This window comes from Gymnoscopelus braueri, assembly GCF_963280865.1.
Source record: "Gymnoscopelus braueri genome assembly, chromosome: 8".
NCBI lineage: Eukaryota > Metazoa > Chordata > Actinopteri > Myctophiformes > Myctophidae > Gymnoscopelus > Gymnoscopelus braueri.
In genome coordinates this window covers 23226001-23248602 of record NC_137609.1, presented here as the reverse complement: position 1 = coordinate 23248602, position 22602 = coordinate 23226001, and the positions used below count along the sequence as shown (strand labels likewise).

At 44.8% G+C, this 22602-nt stretch overlaps 1 protein-coding gene across 6 annotated transcripts in view; it reads right to left on the bottom strand.

The window, feature by feature from the left end:
- Positions 1-22602, bottom strand: part of specc1 (sperm antigen with calponin homology and coiled-coil domains 1) — an 87851-nt gene that overhangs the window by 38350 nt on the left and 26899 nt on the right. For 5 of the 6 annotated variants that reach the window (XM_080434695.1, XM_080434700.1, XM_080434696.1 and 2 more), the window contains exon 4: positions 1153-2711. In XM_080434695.1, the coding sequence (XP_080290821.1) occupies positions 1153-2711 (1559 nt within the window). Of the gene's footprint in view, positions 1-1152; positions 2712-19804; positions 19962-22602 lie in introns of those variants that run through there. The other variant, XM_080434699.1, reaches the window with a different exon arrangement.

Sequence of the window (22602 nt, the reverse complement as noted above, 5' to 3'; positions counted from 1 at the left end):
TACTTCATTGTGAAAATAGCCGACCTACAATCTCACAACTTTTCAGATAGCAACGTTTTGTGAGCTTGTAGATCGGCTACTTTCACTAGTTTTCGTTCCGAGGAGACAAAAAATGTATTTTTTGGTAAATCGTTTGTGAACCAGTGATCTAGAGTAGTTCGGGACACAGAGGCTTGGTTCATAATGGACGGAAATACTTATAAATATCAACAGACGCTATCAGGGAGGCTATAATATCTAGCTCAATGAGAAGAGAGGCAGCCTTTAAGTCCGTAGGTCGCTGGTTTGATCTCTGTCCCCGACAATGTATTGAGGTGATCATGATTTGGCATTATTAGGTTTACACATAGTGTTTCTTGAGGATAGGCTTAGGTGTTGTTTTACTGAGGTTAGGGTTAGTGAGGGTTTAAAATGCTCATGTTAATTGCATGGTCTTCTTTCTCTCAAGTTCAGTCTTCTATGTTTCTATGGCTTATTGTGCCTATTACTTATCATTGCTTCTTTCTTTTTTCTCTCTGCATTCCCTGGCCCCGCTTTTCGCTCCTTGCAGCTATATTTTTTCTTGTTTCCTTCCTTCCCTACAGTACTTTCTTTGCAGTAAATGTTCATTTTACTGCAACTAACTGAAATCATTACCAAACACAATGCATCAACATGGAACAACTAAGCTGTCTGACTGCAATGAGTCACATACTGTATGACATGCACACACAGATGGAAGCACCAACAAACTGGAGCGAGACTAAAAGACAACCTTTGACTTCCAAAGGCCAATGGAAAGTACAGTCCATTTCCTAATCAGATGTGCGTGTGTGTGTGTGTGTGTGTGTGTGTGTGTGTGTGTGTGTGTGTGTGTGTGTGTGTGTGTGTGTGTGTGTGTGTGTGTGTGTGTGTGTGTGTGTGTGTGTGTGTGTGTGTGTGTGTGTTGGGCACTCAAGTGTCCACACTAGAGTTCTCAAGATGGCAAAGACAGTCAACACTAACTTTAACTCAGATGTTGTGTGGTGGAAAGCCACCTGTGCACACAGCACAGCAGGCTATATGGCAGAGGAATAAATCATGTAACCTCTAAATCCCATAAGGGACAGAATTTTGAGAGATAATAATACTAATTGACAGCATTATGAACGGCACAGTTTCACCTCCACCTACCTTGGACATCGTGTCTCGGGCATGCTCTGTCTCAGCCCGCGCCTCTAGCAGCTCCTGTTTCAGCTCTGAAAGCTCCACCTCCAGTCTGTCTCTGTCTGCGTGGGCCGTCTTCAGCAGACCCTGCAGCTCGGTGCTATCACTGGTGCTCTGCATGGCCTTCAGCTCAGACAACTTCTGCCTCTCTATGTCCAGCTGGGCCTTCAGCCTGCTGTTCTCCAGTTTCAGACCATCTGCCATGGCCTTGTATTCCTCCGCGGCGCGTGCCGCCAGTCCCCCGGCCTCCAGTTCCCTGTCCAGCTGAGCCTGCAGGCCGTCCGTCTCCTCCCTTAGGCAGCACACCCGGACCTGGGCCTCCTGGTGCTCCTGCTCCAGAGCCCTCAGACCGCCTGTCAGCTGCTGCTGGATGTCCACCAGCTTCTCCCGCTCGAAGCGGGAGCTTTCAACCAGCTCACCGTACCTCTGCTCCAGCTCGGCCAGGCGGGGCCCCTGACCCGCCAGCTCCTCCTCTCTCTGGACCTGGGCCTGGGCCTGCTCTTGGAGCCGTTTGGCCAGCGTCTCGTTCTTCTGGGCCAGCAACTCCATCCGCTCCCTCTGCTGCTGCAGGGAGGTCTGCAGGAGACGCTTCTCCTCGACCAGGCGCGTGCTCTCCGCCGTCAGCTCCTGCACCACCTGCTGCTGCTCGGCCAGCTCCTGCAGGGTGGCCTGCAGCTCCTCGGAGGTGCTGTGGTGGCTCTCCTCCATCTTGTGGATCTGCTTCGTCAGGCTCTCCACCGACACGTCACGGCCCTCCACGCCTCCTCCCAGGCCCGCGATGCCCTCACCGCACACGCTGCTACTGACCGAGGTGGAGCGCGATGGGATCTTCTCAAACTCCGAGGAGTCAGGTGAAGGGGAGTCCGTGTTGGAGGTTTTGAGGGGACTGCCGAAGGAAGGGGGGCTGTGGTCTTGTTGAGGAGCAGAGGGAGAGCTGGGGTCCAATGGCAGACCGTTGACCAGAAGCTTAGAGGGAGTGCTGCTGGTGGACAGAGGAGAAGCCTCCAAACACAGCAGTTTCTCCTTCAGGGTCTGGTTTTCCTCCCGGAGACCTGCCAGCTCCCTCTGGAACTTCCCGTTCTTCTCTCTCAGCTCTCCGACAAGCACCAGTGCCTCAGCCACCTGACCCTGGCCTTGCTCTGGCAGGGCCTCCTGGCACGGAGCGTTGATTGGCGAAGAGGACGCAGAAGAGGCGGAGGAGGCGGAGGAGGCTTTCCCCTTGCAGCGCTGCAGCTCCATCCTCAGATTGCTGATCTGCAAGTCTTTGCATTTGGCTTCAGCCAGTAGCTCTTTGACCTGGCTCTCCAGCAGCCCCTGGTCCGTGCCACCGTCTGCGTCCACCCGCGTCTTGGCTGTGCTGCGCTGCTGCTTGGCCAGGGTGGAGAGGCTGGAGGTGCTGGAACTAGGAACCAATTTTTTAGCAGTGGAGGTCCGCAGCTCGTATCTCAGAGAGATGCGGTCTCTGGCGATGGTGGGAGGGAGCTCCTTGGGAGCAGGGATCCCAGACTTCTTGGCTGCATGGGGCCCTGCAACACAGACCACAACAGGTGTTCAGCATATACAGTGGGGAATACATTTTCATTCCTTAATGTCCATACAAAAGTACTTATTAACACACTGGCAATGACAAACATTTTCTTAACATAGTAAGCCTGTGGGTGGGGAAAAATATGAGATTCACATTTATGACATTTGTACAATATAAAAAATGTTTAAGGGTTAAGAAATGGGACATTGGAAGGTGATTTTTCAGAGTAATAATGTTTAGCCAGTTCATGCTACAATGGCTTAATGCTTAACAAATCACGGATTTGTTGAATATATCAATTACAAGTTTACTATAAATCTATACAAAAGCTTGTGGTGCAGGTGCCAAAAATTATACATTTTGCCGTAAGTTTCATACTGTAAGTTTAACGTACTGTATAATCACAAAATGTCAATTGTCACACTACATCCTTAGACATCACATGACTAAAGTTATGCTGCAGGTGAAGTTACTTCTATAATTGGCAATTTAAAGAAATGTTATTATTAAGCTAAAACAAAAAATTACTTCAGGATTAATGTCTTCAGGTTAAACCTATTGGCAGTACTTGCTTGACATTGAAATCAGTGATGTTGCTGAATGTTTTAATATAGCCTATACCTATATACTGTAGATATACAATAAAACAATTGTCACCAGTTCTGACGAGATAATACATTTGCTAAAGCCATGGAAAGACTCTCATTCAAAAGAAAGTATGTCACATTTAGATCCATCCACTGTTCAGCAGTTTAATGTTGCTAGTCATCCTGCCTGGCACTGTGTGTGTGTGTGTGTGTGTGTATGTGTGTGTGTGTGTGTGTGTGTGTGTGTGTGTGTGTGTGTGTGTGTGTGTGTGTGTGTGTGTGTGTGTGCATGTGCGCGTGCATGCGTGCGTGCGTGCGTGCGTGCGTGCGTGCGTGCGTGCGTGCGTGCGTGCGTGCGTGCGTGCGTGCGTGCGTGCGTGCGTGCGTGCGTGCGTGCGTGCGTGCGTGTGTGTGTGTGTGTGTGTGACCGTGCTCAGTGCTCATTCAGTGCTTTGGCATGGCCTGTTAGTGTGGCATTTCAATGGCATTTCAGAGCGTGGGCTATCAGCCCGGGTCTTTTCCAGATCTCTCTGAATATGAAGAGCATTTACTGATGTCCTGCATGAACTGGACGCTGCCTGAAAAGGTTTTATTGTTTGTTTTCAGATCATCAGCAAACAGCCACACAGACACAAGGGGGCTGCTTGTTCCAGACGATGACAATGGTCCTCTGGCACGTGGAACGTTCAGGCACAAAAGCAGATTCACTATGGATAGACACAAAGAGAGTGCTGTGGGACACACACGCACGCGTGTGTGTGTGTGTGTGTGTGTGTGTGTGTGTGTGTGTGTGTGTGTGTGTGTGTGTGTGTGTGTGTGTGTGTGTGTGCGCGCGTGCGTGCCGCACAGACACACACGCACACACACACACACACACACACACACACACACACACACACACACACACACACACACACACACACACGTACGCGCGCACACACAGTCATCAAACCCATAGGACACAGACTAGACAGGCAGACAGTCTGGGAGCAAAGATAAAGCAGGCTGAACAACACACACTTGACAGACGGAAAACAATAACACACACTTGCATAGTACATGTACACCAAAAATTCCATCAACAGACAGCTTGACCTAATTTAGAATGGAAATCCTATACTCCTGTGGGTTCTCCTAAGTACTCTACCATTGATAGGCACTTTGCAAAGACAATCCCCCTCATGGAGCTGAATAGCGAATGGGGCAGTTGCTGCCAAGTCTGTCTCAATCTCTGGGGTACAGATGCTGTTTAGCATTCTCAAAATGTCCTGCTGTGGTTGAAGAGAAGAGTACTTAGGTAAGGATGCAGCCAAGGATTGGTATAAAATCACAAAAGACAGATGTCTGGTGGTCGGGACAGCATCAGGGCTCATGCTTAATGTTCAGTCAAACCTGCCTCTCCTCGAGGACTCTTTGGGCGTAAAATGGTCGGGTTAAGCCAGCAAGGAAAGGCACTGTCATTTAAATCTCCATTAATCAACTTTTCACAGCTTGCCTACCACTAGTTAATGTCCCCAGCTGAATTTCCCAGTAGACCAGACTGCACTTTGCTATAATAACCTGCACCTCTGCATTTCACTGGAGGATGAACCGGTTACTGACAGAACGAGGACAAAGCTTCTTAATTATGTATTTGTGACACGAAGATTCTAACACCATATAATTTGTGCGCATTAAAGAGTGACTTCCCTAATAAAAATATTGATAGAAAAAAAAGAAGAGTAGTACCGTCTGAATACCAGCACCCACACATCAAATAGAGTAATACCGTTGGAATACCAGCGGCCACACATCAAATAGAGTAGTACTGCCTGAATACCAGCACACACTCATCAAACAGAGTAGTACTGCATGAATATGAATTGAATTTTGTCTATGAATTGAATATCAAGGACCTCATTGGAAACAAGACCGCAAGGACTTTTATGAACGGACCTTTTAGACAAAGTATTTTAAATAGGGACGTTCGATATTAACTTTTTTACCGATAACCGATATACCGATATTGTCCAACTCCTAATTTCCGATACCGATATCAACCGATACCGATATATGCAGGCTTTTTTCACCAAAAGTCAAGTAATTGTCAGGTAACAACATCACACATCCAATACAATAAAATAGCTATAATATCAATATAATATCTAATAAATCTAATATAATAGAGTGATGTTGTTAGATTTTCAATAAAGTGAGTCCCGGGACTCACTGGTTGCCATTTGAATGAGTCCCACTAATCTTAGATTTGATGTTGGCCTATTTGGCAGAAGCATAATTGCTCTGATGCCAATAACATTAACGAGCGTCAACGAGCGTCAGCTGGACCTAGACACACACACCTGCCCTCTGCAGTGCTCTATACTGAAAGTGACTGGAGTCTGTCTCATTTCTCTGCAAAAGCCCTTGAAAATGATGGAATATGATTAAGGATTACTGTGATTATGGTAAGCTCACATTTCATATCACACACACCATACAGTAAGAGCTCCTGTAACTTATAAAAAAAAAAAACGATACTGATATTTTCCGATATAGATTGTTATGCTAATATCGGCCCGATAATATCGGACATCCCTAATTTTAAATGTAACTGTGCTGTTTTACATTTTTTGCCAAATAAAATATTCAATCAATCAATCAATACCAGCACACACTCATCAAACAGAGTAGTACCACATGAATACCAGCACACACTCATCAAACAGAGTAGTACCACATGAATACCAGCACACACTCATCAAACAGAGTAGTACCACATGAATACCAGCACACACTCATCAAACAGAGTAGTACCACATGAATACCAGCACACACTCATCAAAAAGAGTAGTACCGCCTGAATACCAGCAGAGCACATACTCATCAAACAGAATAGTACCACCTGAATACCAGCACACACTCATCAGAGTAGGCACCGCTTAGCTTAGTCACACTGGGTGAGATTATTTTGTTTCTGTTTGTGATCAATAACGAGACCCAGTTAGAGTTTGTTCCAATGTATAACAGTAGCTGTTGTTTAACAGTAAATAATAAAAATAATAGCATCCCTGGCCTATTTTAAGGATATACAATTGTACTATTTTTTTCCTCCCTGGGAATAATCACATTCTAACAGTCGCGTTTAATGTAAAATCGGTGAGATGTTTTCTAAATGATGTAACCAACAGAATAACAAATAAACAAATATTTTAAGAGCAGAAACTTTTGAAATGGGTGTGGGGGGTGGTAAGGGACCTGGATATTGGATCGGGGGGGCACTGGCCCAAAAAAGGTTGGGAACCACTGGTTTACCGTCTTGAGAGACCTCTCAATTACAGTGAAGTGCTTGCTTCAGAGAGAGAGGCAGAAAGAAGAATGAATCATCCCTGATCTATAAAACAAAAGGATGAAATGTCCACAATTCTGCTGCTCCCAAAACCGAATTAATATCTGAAGCAATGTAACGTTTGGATCATTATGATCTTCTTAAGGTTCTGTTTTGTGAGCGACTTGCTAGCGACTTCATCCCAGTCTAGGCTAAATGAGATACAGTTAATTGTTTTGATATAATATGCACAGGACAGTGTAAAAAATACATTTTATTAATTATAGTTAGTTCAAGGATCAATCCTGGGCTCAGCGTATGAGTAGCACAGCTAGGATTACTCTGACGTGCGATAAGTACTGGGAGCTGATGATACAGCAGGTCTTGCATCCCACCTCAGCACTCCATCTCCCAGGGTGTAGCGTATTGAGAAGTGGCTAGACGCCCACCTCGTTCTCAGCAGATACAGACAAAAAGCTACTCCGACCTACCGGACGCTCCGGTCTTGTTTAGTCTGACCAGGCTCTTTTGTGTCCTGCACCCATGTCCTGTATATTTTGTGTTCAACCCCGAAACAAGCCCCTTGGGCTTTTTGTGTTATCCTTCTAGCAAAACAGTTGACTGTACTACCTGTACTGTTAAAGAGGTGGTGCCATGTTTTTGCACTTTTTCTGTTTTTCATGTGTCTATGAGGTTGATATAACTTCATTAAGCCCCCCGGTGGTGTTTTTATGGTGTTTTATGTCTTCTCTGACTATTTGGAGTTTCTTCCTGGAGGCTGAAACCTTGAGGGTCAAACGTGCCAATAGAGAAACAGCGCTTTAGTGACATCACAAAGCCCACACCCTCCCCCTCATTATCATAACACAACAGGTGTGGGCATGAGGAGGAGGAGGGACTAGGACAGGTGGGTGGTGCTAAGGTGGTGGAGGAGGTGCTAAGGTGAGAACCAGGTATACTTAATGAACTGGAGGCGTGTCCACATAAAAAAAACATTTTAACACTTACTGTACACTTTTTTTTTGTTGAAAAAAATCCTTACATAATAATAATACCTTATGATCAGGTTTTAGGGTTGAAAAATATCATGGCACTCCATCTTTAACAATCTTTCTAATGAAGTATTCAATCAATCAATCAATCAATCAATCAATCAATCAATCAATCAATCAATCAATCAAACAAACAAAAAGCATTAACATGGGCTAAGTGGGCCAAACGATGTGTATCATAGCAAAGTTCACCAGGCTTTCCATAAGTCATTCTTCTAATCTAGACTTCTTCTAATCTTCACTTTAACTATACTTAATAAACTAGGTCTGCTATTTTCCGGCAAAGGGATGCCAGGGTTCAATAGGTTAAATAGGACACAAAACACAAACAGAAATCGCTCAAGCAATTCATATGGCCTTAGAAAATGATTTTGTAGCTAACATGATCTAAGTTAATAAAGGAATAACACAGGCCGCCTTCAGTTCCAGCAGTCTCAAAAGTATTACATTATTTCATGCCAAACGAGTTCTCTGATCTCAATAATGCACTGCTGCTGCTTCTGTCTTCGTAATGAAGATAAGCTTTCACATCAGGGCAGGCGACGTGAGCCTGGACACAGTCCAGCATTGGCCAGCAGGCAAGAGGTGACAGAGTGCTTGGGTGGGAGGGGTGGGGGGGTCTTTAATTTATTGTGCAAAGGGAAACTGATGATACATTAGTAAGTACTGCTGGTGTCAGGGAGCTGGCACCAGAGATATGACGCAGAATGTGGCTTTGTCACAATTACGCACAAGGTCTTACTCTCCCCACTATACGGTTTCCTCTTTATCATTTCAGGAAGTGTGCTTGTGCAGTTTTCCAGCTAGGTGGAAATGGAGGGCAGATATAGAAAACATCAGAGTGTGTGTGTGTGTGTGTGTGTGTGTGTGTGTGTGTGTGTGTGTGTGTGTGTGTGTGTGTGTGTGTGTGTGTGTGTGTGTGTGTGTGTGTGTGTGTGTGTGTGTGTGTGTGTGTGTGTGTGTGTGTGTGCACACAGCCTTCCTGTTGTCCTGCAGCAGTATGGTCAGATTATGGAGCAGGTCAACGAAAACGTATCAATCAGACACTGAGAACTCATATAAGCATTCCTTTCCTCTGACTGGCGGAAGAGGAGACGTTGATGATCGTTATGGTGACGGAGCACAGAATGTCCTGGATGCCGGGTCACATTTAGAATAACATACCTGTATAGCCACGCACACACCTCAAGTCATGGAATCCCTTGTGGGTTGCATCATGTCTTCACTGGAATAATATTTAAAAGCATCGATATCCGGGCAATCCGGCAGCACAATAAGAAATTTAAAATCTTCTGTCATAATAAGGTTGAGGCAGTTTAGGGTTAAGGAACACATGTTGGAAAAATGCAAAAATGTTACCCCAAGTCTGCTTCCAGTTCATGACATCATGTGCAGGGTGAATGAACACACTGCTATGTTACAGTATAAGACTATCAATCTTAAGATTAGATTGGCTCAGTGCAGATTTAGTGAGAGCTGATATTGCCTTAGGCATAAATTCCAGTACAACCAACGAGAGATGTAGAGGCGCTCACTGTTAATACTGGATTGCAATAAAAAACCCACATACCCAAAGACTACATGCCCCTTGGAGCTGTGTCAGAAAAACACACTCAGGCTAGTGCTTTGTCAGTGTGTTTGTTGATGAAGGTGATGAAACTGAATAAGGAATGCCAACATGCCAACATTAAAATCTAGCAACCGAGGGTGAAATGTTGTTTAAGGATGACTAATGTAAGGTCATCCTTGTAGACCAGCATCCACAAAAAAAAACTCACTGGCACAGATTCATGAGAACACAGTTCAAGGGGCGTTCCCGTGCAAAAGTTGCTATCTTCAGACACCTGCCTTATCCCTAAAACACCTGCGCTACCCGTTACATAATGCATAGTTGTGGTTTGGGCGTTACAATAATAAAACCAATCACTGTGCCAGATGCCATTGCCTTTAAGAGAAGAGTGCACAAGCCTTTATCCCCAATGCAATCTTACGCTCTCTCCCTCTCTGCCCATGGAAGAGCGACGTTGCCATGGAATAAGATTATATTTGATACACAGAATTATCACTCACACATTGCTGGTTATAGAGAATTTTAAATTACAGCAATCTCCTTGTGTTCTGGATTAATTAAACAAAATGGTCTGGTGTGGTTATAACAAACGCAGATCAAATGACGTTGTATTAGTCTTTGATAAGCTTAACTGGCAACTGCTGCTAAAAACACAATTTATTGAAATAAGGAATTAACAGTCACACTTTTGTGGATTAGAGTAAAATTGTAATGACAATCACATTCACAATCACTTAATTCCGAAGTGAACTCTGCAGCCGCACTGGGGGCGCTTATAACGTTGGACACTATAGCCTACCCAACGTTTGCTTCATATGCTGAGTCTAGCCTTTGATTGTCTTTCAATAAAACCATATTTGATAGACATAAGAATCACCTACATGTAACTGATAATAGAGAATGTTATATTATTGTAATTCTTTCATTATTTCCTGCGCAATGGATTAATTATGTTGTGGGGAAAACTCTTCAGCCGCTCTGAGCTGCTTGGACACTATACCAAAGTTTGCTTCATACGCTCTAGCCTTTGATTGCCTTTGAATAAAACCATATTTGATCGACATAATTATCACCCACATGTTACTGATTATAAAGAATGTTATAATATTGTAATCCGTTCATTATTTCCTAAGCTATGGATTAATGAAACTGAATGGAGCGAATGGCATCTGACACTCACTTCTGCTGATTATAGGAAAATCTGAATCACAGAGATTTGTTGTGAACTAGGAGAGAGGGAGCCTCTGAATGTTGTGCCGTTGTGCACCCGGCCGACAAGTCCAGTGCAGCTGCAGGCTGCACTGGACTGCAAGAAAATTGGCATAGCGGGTGGTTTTAGAATCCGCTATGCGCTTCCCCAAACGTGTGTGGGCAAGATAGCAATTTTAGGGAAATCGCAACAACATGCCCAAGGGCACCCCTCCAGGCGCAAATAATAGAGTCGGCATAATGTATAGCGGGTAGTGCGGCCGTAAGATACCGTTTAGGGACAGTGCCAGGTGCCTTGTGCGTAATTCACGGGTAGCGGGTAGTGCAAAAGGGTAAGGCACCGGCAAAGATAGGGCCCTTAGCCTACATTTTAACCGGGTGTGGGGGGCGGTAAGGGATCTGGCTATTGGATAGGGGGCGCTGGCCCCCAAAAGGTTGAGAGCCACTGCATTACAAGAGCAGTAGCATGTTGGTGAATGTAGAGGGAACGAAAGGGAGACCGTGAAGCAGCATTACCTAAAGGAGAAGGCTGGACTGGGGAGGGAGACACTTTTGACTTGTGATTTGTTAAGAGATAAATTGGGTTCTGTAAATAGAAAACTCATTACTGGAATGGAGTGAATGGCAGCAGGAGCTGCTTCGCTGTGACTGAATAAAAGCAGAGTGAGAGCAGAAAAGTGGCGGCAAAACAGAGAGCATGTATCTAGTATTCCTAATTGGTAAGCAGAGGTAAAACCCCATAGATAGTTTGAAATCCCCATTAATAGCTTGCATTACCATGACTGTTGTCAGCACAGGTTAACATGTTAATCAAATGAGCCCATTGCTGAGGAGGAAAAGCCTCCGTAGTTTAGCGGCAGCATCATTTACACTAAGCACTTGAGTTTCTGTCCATCTCTGCATGAGCACTTCATCACAACATGAAGGTGGGCCTCTGGTGCTTCTAAGCAGAATGCTAACAATAGTGCCACAACAGCCTTCATTGATTCCGCATACTGTACAGTACTTTGTTGCAGCCAACTCTCTACAAGGGCATCAGTTAATTTGAGCAATAAATATCATCACATGTACGAGCCACGTTAGACTTCATGGCTTCATTACAGAATTGGTGTAAACCGTTGTAACATGTTAAAATTAGACTCTTTGTCCACCCATAAGATCAAATCTACAGAGATAGAACAGATAGAACTCAGTGAATGTATAACCAAATTGTGGCATGATAACAAGTTTTAAATGTATATGGGTTCTTACAAGAACTGTTGTTTGAACTTATTGCAGAACATTATGTTTTCACTTATGGGTTATGATGCCAACAACAACAACAACAACATTAAAACCACATGACCTGAATGCACATGCTATATACGATTAGACCTGAGGCCAATTCTAAAAACACCTAAAAAAGTCCTAACAGTTTTCTGAAAAAACAGACAGATGCTGTCCTGTATTGAAAAGCACACGTACGTATCCAGCTAGACAGCGTGTCGCGGGTTCAACTCTCGATCCCAGCGACCTTTGCTGTGTGTCTCCCCCCATCTCTCTCCCCATTTCCTGTCAGCCTACTGTCCTATCAATAAAGGCATAAAAAGCCCCCCAAAAAATATCTATTTTGTTTTTCCTGGGTTGAAAGGGAAAGGGATGTCTACTTTTCTCTGTAAAGATTAAGCTTCAAATGGGAGAGAGATTTTACCACAAAATGAGCCACATCTCTCAACACACTGTAACAAAGCTAGTCTGACTCTACGTATCAAAACATGACACAAAATCAAGGGGGAGCATGTAGAAATTCCTGAGATTACCCTCAGTGGGGGGAATCTGTGGTGGTGTGACCTTGCAGCGGGCGTCTGTCTTCAGGACAAACACAGTCCTGGATAAAAGATACCAGAACAAACAACCAAGGAAAGGCCAGGATTGCCTTCCCATTCTTGAGTCGAATCTGCAGCCAGCTGCCAGATACACAAACCTCCTTGGGGCATGTTTGATTTGATAATACCTTGAACACACAATCACAGAAAAAGGATGGCTCACATGTCTATAAGTGTTGTTGTGGGCGTTGATTTCACACTATATCGTTAATTGCTCTGCCAACAAATTAGTGCTCATTTGAGTTCCGAGCTTGAAGGCTGTAATCTACCTTGCTTTGTGTGTCCTGGGCCATGATCTACAATTACCACACTTACTACACTTGTGAGGACCTCAACATTTTATATCTGCAATTTCATAAATTAAATTTTTACCCCTAACCCTGAAGCCTGCGTTTTACACACAGATTGCACACAGATGTCCCATACCTGAAGTAGCAGATCTACAAGCTCACTATGTCTCACGACGATGCGATTCGTTGTGAGCTTGTATATCTTCTATTTTCAGTGTGTGACAGAGGTGCGCAACTAGTATAAATCAGGCAGAAATTATTTGACAGTCCACAGTGCAGGAAACAGGGAGAGAGAGCATGCCTGGGACTCAAACCCAGGACTCACTGTCAGGCACCACAGCCTATGAGGTACTTGCCTTAACCACTCAGCTGTCGGCGGCCCCGAATCAGGCATAACTCTAACCTTACCCCTAAACCTAACCTTAAAGGCAACTCTAATCGCAACCTGAATCTTTTCTAATTGTAAGCCTAACTCCCCAAAATATTTTTTAACTATGAAACAACCATTTCTCTATTTCTCAAGTTCTATTATACTTGAGGGGACCTTTGGCCTCACAAGTATAGTTATACAAATACGCACACACACACGCACACGCACACAGTACATTTAAATAGGACGCACCTCGCTCCGCAAACACGGAGCGCCACAGAACGGCCAGCGTGTTGACAGTTATCAACTGCCTATCTATCTGCTGTGGAAAGTATGACCGACATGACTTCCTCTGGGTCCCCGTAGTTGAAGGAGGGACAACGTTGTTTCCACGTGTAGAATCCCTCGTCAGCTTCTTTCTGGTGCTGAGATGGCAGATTGCTCTTCATGGTCATAGTACTGCTCTACTCTGGAGAGGAGTATCCAGATCCTACCATTACAGGATACTATAGACACCAGTGGTTCTCCACCCTGCGGCTCGGAAACACCTGGTGCTTCTGGTTTTCTGTCCCCCCAGGAGGCTAATTCAATTCACCTGGTGTCCTTTTTAGAGTACGGTCACACACGAATGGAGCGTAGTGGCCAACGCCTGCCGAGGTGAAATTTGCGTTGCATGCGTCTGTGCTTCATGTCAATGTTCAACCTTGACGCGAAGCAGGTGACATGAATTAGCTTCGGATCGGAACCAGAAGCTCCACCCCTTTGGTCACATAGAATGGTAGTGAATGGGACGTGAATATTCAATTTGAACATGAGCGACCATACCGTAATTCCAGTTGTGTAATAATGGAATAGTCAGACCTGGGGTGGCAGGTGAATGCAATGAACCTACCTACTACTAGTAGGATAATAAACCAGGATAGCAGGACCGAAGTTAGTGAACCCCAGCTATAGACTGTGGCCATGGACAGTCCTCAGGTTGTATTGAGACAGCTGATATTAATACAACCTTAATTCAATCTAACTTGTGAAGCAGCTAAACATATCTGTGACACGGTCCAGAAATGACAATAACTCAATAAGCAATAAGTAGAATATTGTAATGAGCAAAATTGTGTTTTGAAGGAAAAAAAACTAAAACAAAAAACACACACACACACACACACACACACACACACACACACACACACACACACACACACACACACACACACACACACACACACACACACACACACACACACACACACACACACACACACACATCTGGAGACCAAATCTTAACAGTTCTCACGAACAACAAATAAATGAGACTTCTCAGTGCATATACAGGTCAGGCCTCATTCCACTGAATAATGACTGCATTATTCCAGCTTGATAGGTCTTTTCAATGTGACCAAACTGCACATACAGTACATACTGTAACAGCCATTGTCTGCAATGATACAGAAGTGGACAATACCACCACACAGCTATCTGTGATGTAGATTTTGATAATAACTGTATGTTTGAACTGAATATTATTGTGCTTAATAAATGCCATCTCTATACTTTTCCATTTTTTTCTTTCAGTCAAGGCACTAGCTGACCCCGGAGTCTGTGGTGCTTCTTTCCTTCTTTCCATTAAAAACAACTGACTTCTCTTCTGGTTGCCTTTGCTGCCGATGGCTTGAACGAGTAAAGTAAAAAACAGCCGGCTGTTCCAATGACAACACTGTTATTGCTACAGTGGTATCAACCCTCCTCTCAAACAATGCTCATGTTTTTCCAGCACTTTGGCAGCTTCTTTGCTACATTACAGCTCCCTCCAAGCATGCCCCATGCTGCAATGCTGGAGGAACCATGGTGAGTGCAGGGAATGCGAAAGTTCCCTTTTTTGACCAATGCGTTAGTTGCCAGTCGTTGATTTCACCTCAGTGAACAAACATGTGGTCATGCCCAGAGGTTTTTGGATTCCTTTTTATTCTGGATCCAAATCGGTCTACGACTGATTGAGGTCAGCGCTGAAAATAAACCTCCAGGGCTTTTTTCTTTTCTTTTTATCATATTTTTCTGACTACTGAGTCAATCGACAGCAAGAATTTGTATTCAACACGGGTAGCAGTCTGGGTCACTCCCACTCTCAGATAGGGAGGCAGGGTTCAGTAAGACGATTGTGATAAAGACTTATCTCAGGGCCAGACGACAGCTGACTCCTCAGCCCTCCGTGTCAGCGATAACGCTATGAATCAAATCTAAATGTGTTCCTCTTGTTCCCACGTCTCTCTCTAACCCCACTGCCCACCACCACAACCACCACAAGCAGCCTTTTTCTGTGCTCTCCAAAACTGATCCTCTGACAAACCACAGCTGCCCAGGTTGGAGGGATGTTACAACATCTGAGCCTAGAAGGAGTTCATGTATGTGTGTGTGTGTTGAGTGTGTGTTGAGTGTGTGTGTGTGTGTGTGTGTGTGTGTGTGTGTGTGTGTGTGTGTGTGTGTGTGTGTGTGTGTGTGTGTGCGTGCGTGCGTGCGTGCGTGCGTGCGTGCGTGCGTGCGTGCGTGCGTGCGTGCGTGCGTACAATACATATGGAGAGCACAACTGTAACTGTAAACTCATTTTGTTCATCAATGAAGCAGAGGATTTTAATCATTAATCATCATGATTAAAAAATAATAATATTAGTAGTGTGTTATTCACCATGTCACATAACAACCGCAAAGGGGGAACTTGAGTTGAAAAGGCAATCAAATCATTCCTCTTGATTTGATTGCCTTGGAGGGAGCATGGTTGTGGTGGTGGTGGGGTGATCAACCCATTTAATGATCAATTTTCATTTACAATATGGAGAGGGTCATTTGATGAAAGGGAGTGTGGCTATATGAGCAGAATAAGAGAAACATCAATCCACATTAGAGAGGAGATTGGACCGTAGCGATTAGAGATTCACGTGGGTGCTCAGCTATGGTCCAATCAAATGTCATTCCACCAAAATGTGGAATGACCTAACAAATAAGGTATGGCAAGGTTCTCTATGGTAAGAATTCATGTCCTTAAAATACAAGTGAACACAGTTTAACTCCTTGAACAGCTTGATATCAGAGACCTCTGCCCCCCACCCCTACCCCTCCTTTCTCTGTAAATATACCTTATGATTCTTCTGAGCTTTATTGTCTCCGCCAGGCCGAAGGCATGGCGAGAGAGTATGTTTTACCCCCTGTCCGTCCGTGTGTGTGTGTGTCCGTCTGTCACCAGCTAATCTCCGGCACCGTTGGCCCGGTCGCTCCGAAACTGTGCACACACACTCCCTGGATGCCAATTCAGAGCATCTGCCCCAAATCTTTCACATGGGCCTGTTATAGCGCCACCAGGAGGCCGATTTGTGCAAAACCCATTTTTTAATATTACTCCTACAAATTTTATCAAAACGTCATGCAAATCAGTACACAGTATCACTATAGTCATGTGATCAAACGGATCTGTCCGATTTCCCATATTCCATCCTCATTGCCTAAGGTTGGCTTCTAAAGTTTGCAGGATTGGTCCGCTTTGAACAAAAAGCCTCAAAGTATACACACAGCTTGCGATTTCCGTGAAATTTCACACGCACATTCCCAATAGGCAGAGGAAGAAATGCCACCCTTCTCACATTGGCCTGTTATAGCGCCACCAGCAGGTCTAATTTAGCAAAACACATTTTTGGAACAAAATGCCTCAAATCATGAATGCAGTGTCAATGCAAGAATAAATGGCACGGTTGGCACCCATTTCACATTGGCCTATTATAGCGCCACCAGGAGGCCAGAATAAAGTACCCGACCTGGCGGAGACCTGTGCTCCGAGGAGCACTTTTTCTAGTTCCAATATGTTTTGTATTGAATTTATTTATTACTGATGAATTGAGTACAATGGACCACAATGGAAAAACGTTTTGTGTTATCCTTTTAGCAAAACCTTTGACTGTACTAACTGTACTGTTAACAACCGTGTTAATATTCAATCAATCAATCAATCAATCAATCAAAAGCTTACAGATCAGGCATGTGTATCAAGCCTTAAATACATTTCACAGCCCTGAAAATGTGAACATGGTCCTGGAAGTGCTGTGGTGAAGAAATGTCAGTCCTTCATGAACACTCATGATACTGGGTGACAAATAGGCATCTATAAAGGACCACTTACTTAGAATTTCACACAAACATCAACTTCAACAAATATTATTCCTGACACTGAAACAGTAACTGACTGTTTACTCAACAGCTATGGTAATGCCGACACCATTCACTTATTGTCTCCGCCAGGCCGAAAGAGTATGTTTTACCCCCTGTCCGTCCGTCCGTCCGTGTGTGTGTCCGTCCGTCTGTCACCAGCTAATCTCTGGCACCGTTGGCTTGATCGCAGCGAAACTGTGCACACACACTCCCTGGATGCCAATTCAGAACCTCTGCCCCAAGATTTTCACATGGGCCTGTTATAGCGCCACCAGGAGGCCGATTTGTGCAAAACCCATTTTTTTATATTACTCCTACAGATTGTATCCAAACGTCATACAAATCGGTACACAGTATCTCTATAGTCATGTGATCAACCTGGATCTGTCCGATTTCCCAGATTCCATCCTCATTGGCTAAGGTTGGCCTCCAAAGTTTGAAGGATTGGTCCGTTTTGAACAAAATGCCTCAAATCATGAACGCAGCATGCAATTTCCGTGAAAATTCACACGCACATTCCCATTAGGCCGAGGAAGAAATGCCACTTAATTTCTTTCAAATCTGCCTCATGGTGGCGCTATAACAGGCCGATTCGTGTTTTTACCAATAACTGCACGATCTGTGTAAAACTTTGTTTGCACACTCTCTAGAGGCCAAGGAAAAACCTTTGCCCTGCATTTTTCACATTTGCCTTTTATAGCGCCACCAGGAGGCCGTCTAAAGTAAAAAAAAAATGTTGATTCAGATTTTATCAAAATTTCACGCAAATCGGTACACATGATCTCTATAGTCATGTGATCAAGACGGATCTCTTTGATTTCTCATATTCCATCAAGATTGACATCTAAACTTTGCAGGAGTGGCCCGTTTTGAACAAAATGCCACAAACCATGAACCCAGCGTCCGATTGCGGTTAAACTTTGCACACACATTCGCACTTTGTTGAGGAACAAATGCCACCCTTTTAACATTGCCCTATTATAGCGCCACCAGGAGGCAGATTTTTGCACTTTTCTTTTTTATATTACTCCAACACATTTTGTCCAAACATCATGCAAATCGGTACATATTATCTCTGTAGTCAAGTGATCAAGATGGTTCCGTCCGATTTTTCCTATTCCATCCTGATTGGCCAATTCCGAACATTGCTGGCCCACAACAACCTACCTGACCTGGCGGAGACCTGTGCTCCGAGGAGCACTTTTTCTAGTTTTGGTCATTAAGTTAGTTGGTCAATAAGATATCTACAGTATGTAGCTGTCAAGAACACAACTCCTAACCATTAACACACACACACACACACACACACACACACACACACACACACACACACACACACACACACACACACACACACACACACACACACACACACACACACACACACACACACACACACACACACACACACACACACACACACAATAGCTATCAAATAAAAAGGCTCAACACCTGCCAGAGATAAAATGTGCCACTGTGTGTGTGTGTGTGTGTGTGTGTGTGTGTGTGTGTGTGTGTGTGTGTGTGTGTGTGTGTGTGTGTGTGTGTGTGTGTGTGTGTGTGTGTGTGTGTGTTGTACCACTATGGTCACCCTGGCTGGCTGGCTGGCTGCGTACTTCTAGTCTATTCTGTGTGGTCTTTTGTGACACGGGACACACATTAGCAATGAACATGACCTTTGGCTGGAATCTGACAAACACTGATAAACTAAAACACACACACACACACACACACACTCTCACACACACACACACACACACACACACACACACACACACACACACACACACACACACACACACACACACACACACACACACACACACACACACACACACACACACACACACACACACAGATTTCATTTCAGAAACAAAGCAAGGTTAGAAATAGACAGAAGAACACTGATAGCTTTCGATGTGATGAGTGACTGAGAATTGAAATGTACACGTATGGCAAAATCCTGAGTGTTCATTGAATCCAAGGGTACATTTTTACGCTCTCGAGGTAAATAATACGCACAGATTTTGCAGTGTGGTGTAGTAGTAGCCCGGGGCAGTGGAGAGATCTGAGATGCTAAGATAGAGCCATCACATCCTCTGATAGACAGCCCTGCCAATGAAGTCTCGCTTAACACCTGTACCTTCTCCCGATTCCTTAAGTACACTGTAAACTGTACTCATGAACACACGAGGGATGGGACGATATGAAAATGACATGTCACAATTACTGTGGCAAAAATTATTGCGATTAACGATATTATCACAATAATCCAAATATGCTTAAAAATGCCACTTTTGTTAACCACTTGAACCCCCAGCATCCCTATTCTGGGTGTTGGTCATCCTAGTGTATGACGGAGGACAATTTCACGATTAATTGAGATTTACTAATCCTTTAGCTGGAGAACCCCTGGAACCCCGTCAAGGACCCCTGGGGGTCCCCGGACCCCACTTTGAGAACCACTGCTGTAGGGAATATAGGAGAAACAGGCACCTGGCTTGAAAGATTGATCTACGCACATCTCTGCTTCCTACATGAACAGAGAAACAACTAGAGACAAGAGAGTCAGACAGACAGACAGACAGAGAGATGTGATGCTGAGTCAAGCTGGCATACGACACAATGATAAAAAGGGGGGGAGCATGCAGACCTGACTCTGTCTCCTCCTGCCTGCCCGCCTGGTTCCCCATGCTGCTGGTCCGCGTTCCACACCTCCCACACTCCACTCCGGGGGGGCCGGGCTAATCCAAGGACCGTGGCTGTGCTTGGTGCCGACCGCCTGTCCGTAACCCCCCTCTCGCAAAGTGCCAGTATACCGTAAACCCCAGGATAAAATAAGTCTCTGTCCTCTCTCCTCCTTCTGTTCCTTTCTTCTGGCCACTGCTCCTCTGGGACTGTGTGCATGCGGAGGAAGGCAGGCAGGCTGGAAGTCCCGTCCCGTAGCCAAGTGATTGTGTATGTGTATCCTCTTGGATGGTGACGGGGTGACACACTTGTTGGCAGGCAATCGTCGTGTGGGCTTCATTATCAGTGTGCTGACTGGAATCAGCACGCAGGGAGGAGGAGTGGCTTCCCCAGCAACACACACACACACACAGCACATGCACCATCACTCCTTCCTCAAGCTCCTCCTCTTCTGACTGCTGTCCAGTCTCCCAGACAGAGCTGGTACAGTCTCCCCTCCTCACATTAGAGGAGAGGAGCTCCATTTATCTTGTGTCTGTCAGAAGGTGACGTCACAGCTGCGTCTTTTGTGTGAACTTCTTTTTTTTTCAAATACCGGCAGTCTGGGAGCCTCTAGCAAACTCTCGTGCGATATTCAAAACAAACACACACACCCACGGCAGTTTTTTGTTTTTTTTAGGGGGAGCACACCAGGCTGCCTGCACTGCTTTTTCTATTCTTAGTACAGCTAACACAGAAGGAGCGGGGAATGGAGAGATGTGAGAGAAATAGAAGAGAGCGGAGGGAGAGAAAAGGAGAGACATAAGAGAGGAGGGAGGAGAGAGAGGGGAAAGCGGGGGGGCGAGAATGAGAGAAAGAGAGGAGGGAGACAGGGAGAGAGGGTATTGAGAGAGGAGAGAGAGGGGGGAAAGAGAGGAGAGAGAACGAGAGAGATAAAGGAGGGAGACAGGGCACAGGAGAGGGTAAAGAGGAGAGCGAGAGAAAGAGGCAGACAGGGAGAAAGGGCAGGGGAAGGAGGAGGGGGAGTCAGAAAGAGAGAGACGGGAGATGGGAGAGAAAGAGAGAGACACACACACACACACACACACACACACACACACACACACACACACACACACACACACACACACACACACACACACACACACACACACACACACACACACACACACACACACACACACACACACACACACACACACACATACAGAGTGGAGGGAGACAGGAAGAGAGGAGGGAGAGAGGAGAGAAGGACAAAAAGAGGGAGACAGGGAGAAAGGGGAGGGGGAGAGAGAAAGATGGAGAGAGATAGAGAGAGGAGGGAGACAGGGAGAGAGGGGAGAGAGAGAGGGTAAAGAGGGAGAGAATAAGGGGTGGTTAAGGTGAATGAATCACACAATGACTGCACAGATCTCTGCAATATTCATGATGTTAAAAGCTACAGGGGAAGAAGGGAGTTGACTTTTGTGTAGACTGGTCTTTGGTTGCGGGAGGCCTTAATATAGTCACTGTTTTTAGTGTGTACCGTATGAGTGAGCGTCAGTCCGTGTGCGTTTAATTCCCACGACGAAGAGGCACCACCACTCAGACGAAGAGCATATAAATGCTTCATCAAGGAATCAAGGAATAGCATAGTCAAGTACACATTAAATGTCACCGAATAATTACTTGAGCATGGGCAATATCCAAGTCACGTCAAAAACAGCTGCTGTGGGTCACAAGCAGTGTTCATTCTGATTGACTCTATTCAGAAGCAAAATATGAATGCTTGCTTTGTTGCATATTATTGTGAAGAGGGAGGGCGCACAGCACAACCTGTGACTTTGTGAGGTGCTGAATGACGGCAATCAAGAATTTCAAGATATGTATGGTTTCAGATAAGTAATAAGCTATACTGGTATGTATAGCCAAGGAATCTCATATTCTTTACTGCAATCAATATATAGATATCTAATATATATTGGGGGATATAAATGTTTGCATTTCAAATCTAAATCATAAAGCCTTGTCATTTTGCAAGGTCTTTCCCTTCAAATGTACTTAAAATAGAGCACATTAACATTTTCTATAAACTACGGTAAAATTCTTGGAGAAAAATCTAATTATGCTGTTACAGCTGTGGCATGTTTCTGCCCTCCTCTTAAAGTGCATTTTCAAAGCTCTCGTACTGTACACAGCATACGCACCATTCGACTTCATTCCTCATGTGTGATGATGATGTACAAACTATTGCTGCTTCCTCCTCTTGCCTTGTAATATTCTTCCCTGTTCTGGAGTTGGAGAAGCATGTCCACCCTGGTAAACAAACACCCCTCTAATCCTGCTAAGAATGTCCTCTGCGCCACAGGACTCCCGTCTACACGTCCCTGCAGGCCTCTTTCAAGGACGGGCGAGAAAATCTCTCTTTCTCCTTGACATTTTAAACTTTTGATAACTCATGATGGAGATTTTTAAACTCTCTGTGACGAAAAAGAGAAAAAAAAACATTTGGTGGCCAGGCAAGTGTGTGTCCATGTTTAGATCCTGATGGTATAAATAATTTAACGTTGTGAGTGTTTATCCTCATGTCTGAAGCACATTCCTAGATGAGCTATGTTGATTAGGAGCAGCACGGTTCCATTTCATGATCTTTATGCACTGCATAAGCCTGTAATGCGTCTGTGTGTGTGTGTGTGTGTGTGTGTGTGTGTGTGTGTGTGTGTGTGTGTGTGTGTGTGTGTGTGTGTGTGTGTGTGTGTGTGTGTGTGTGTGTGTGTGTGTGTG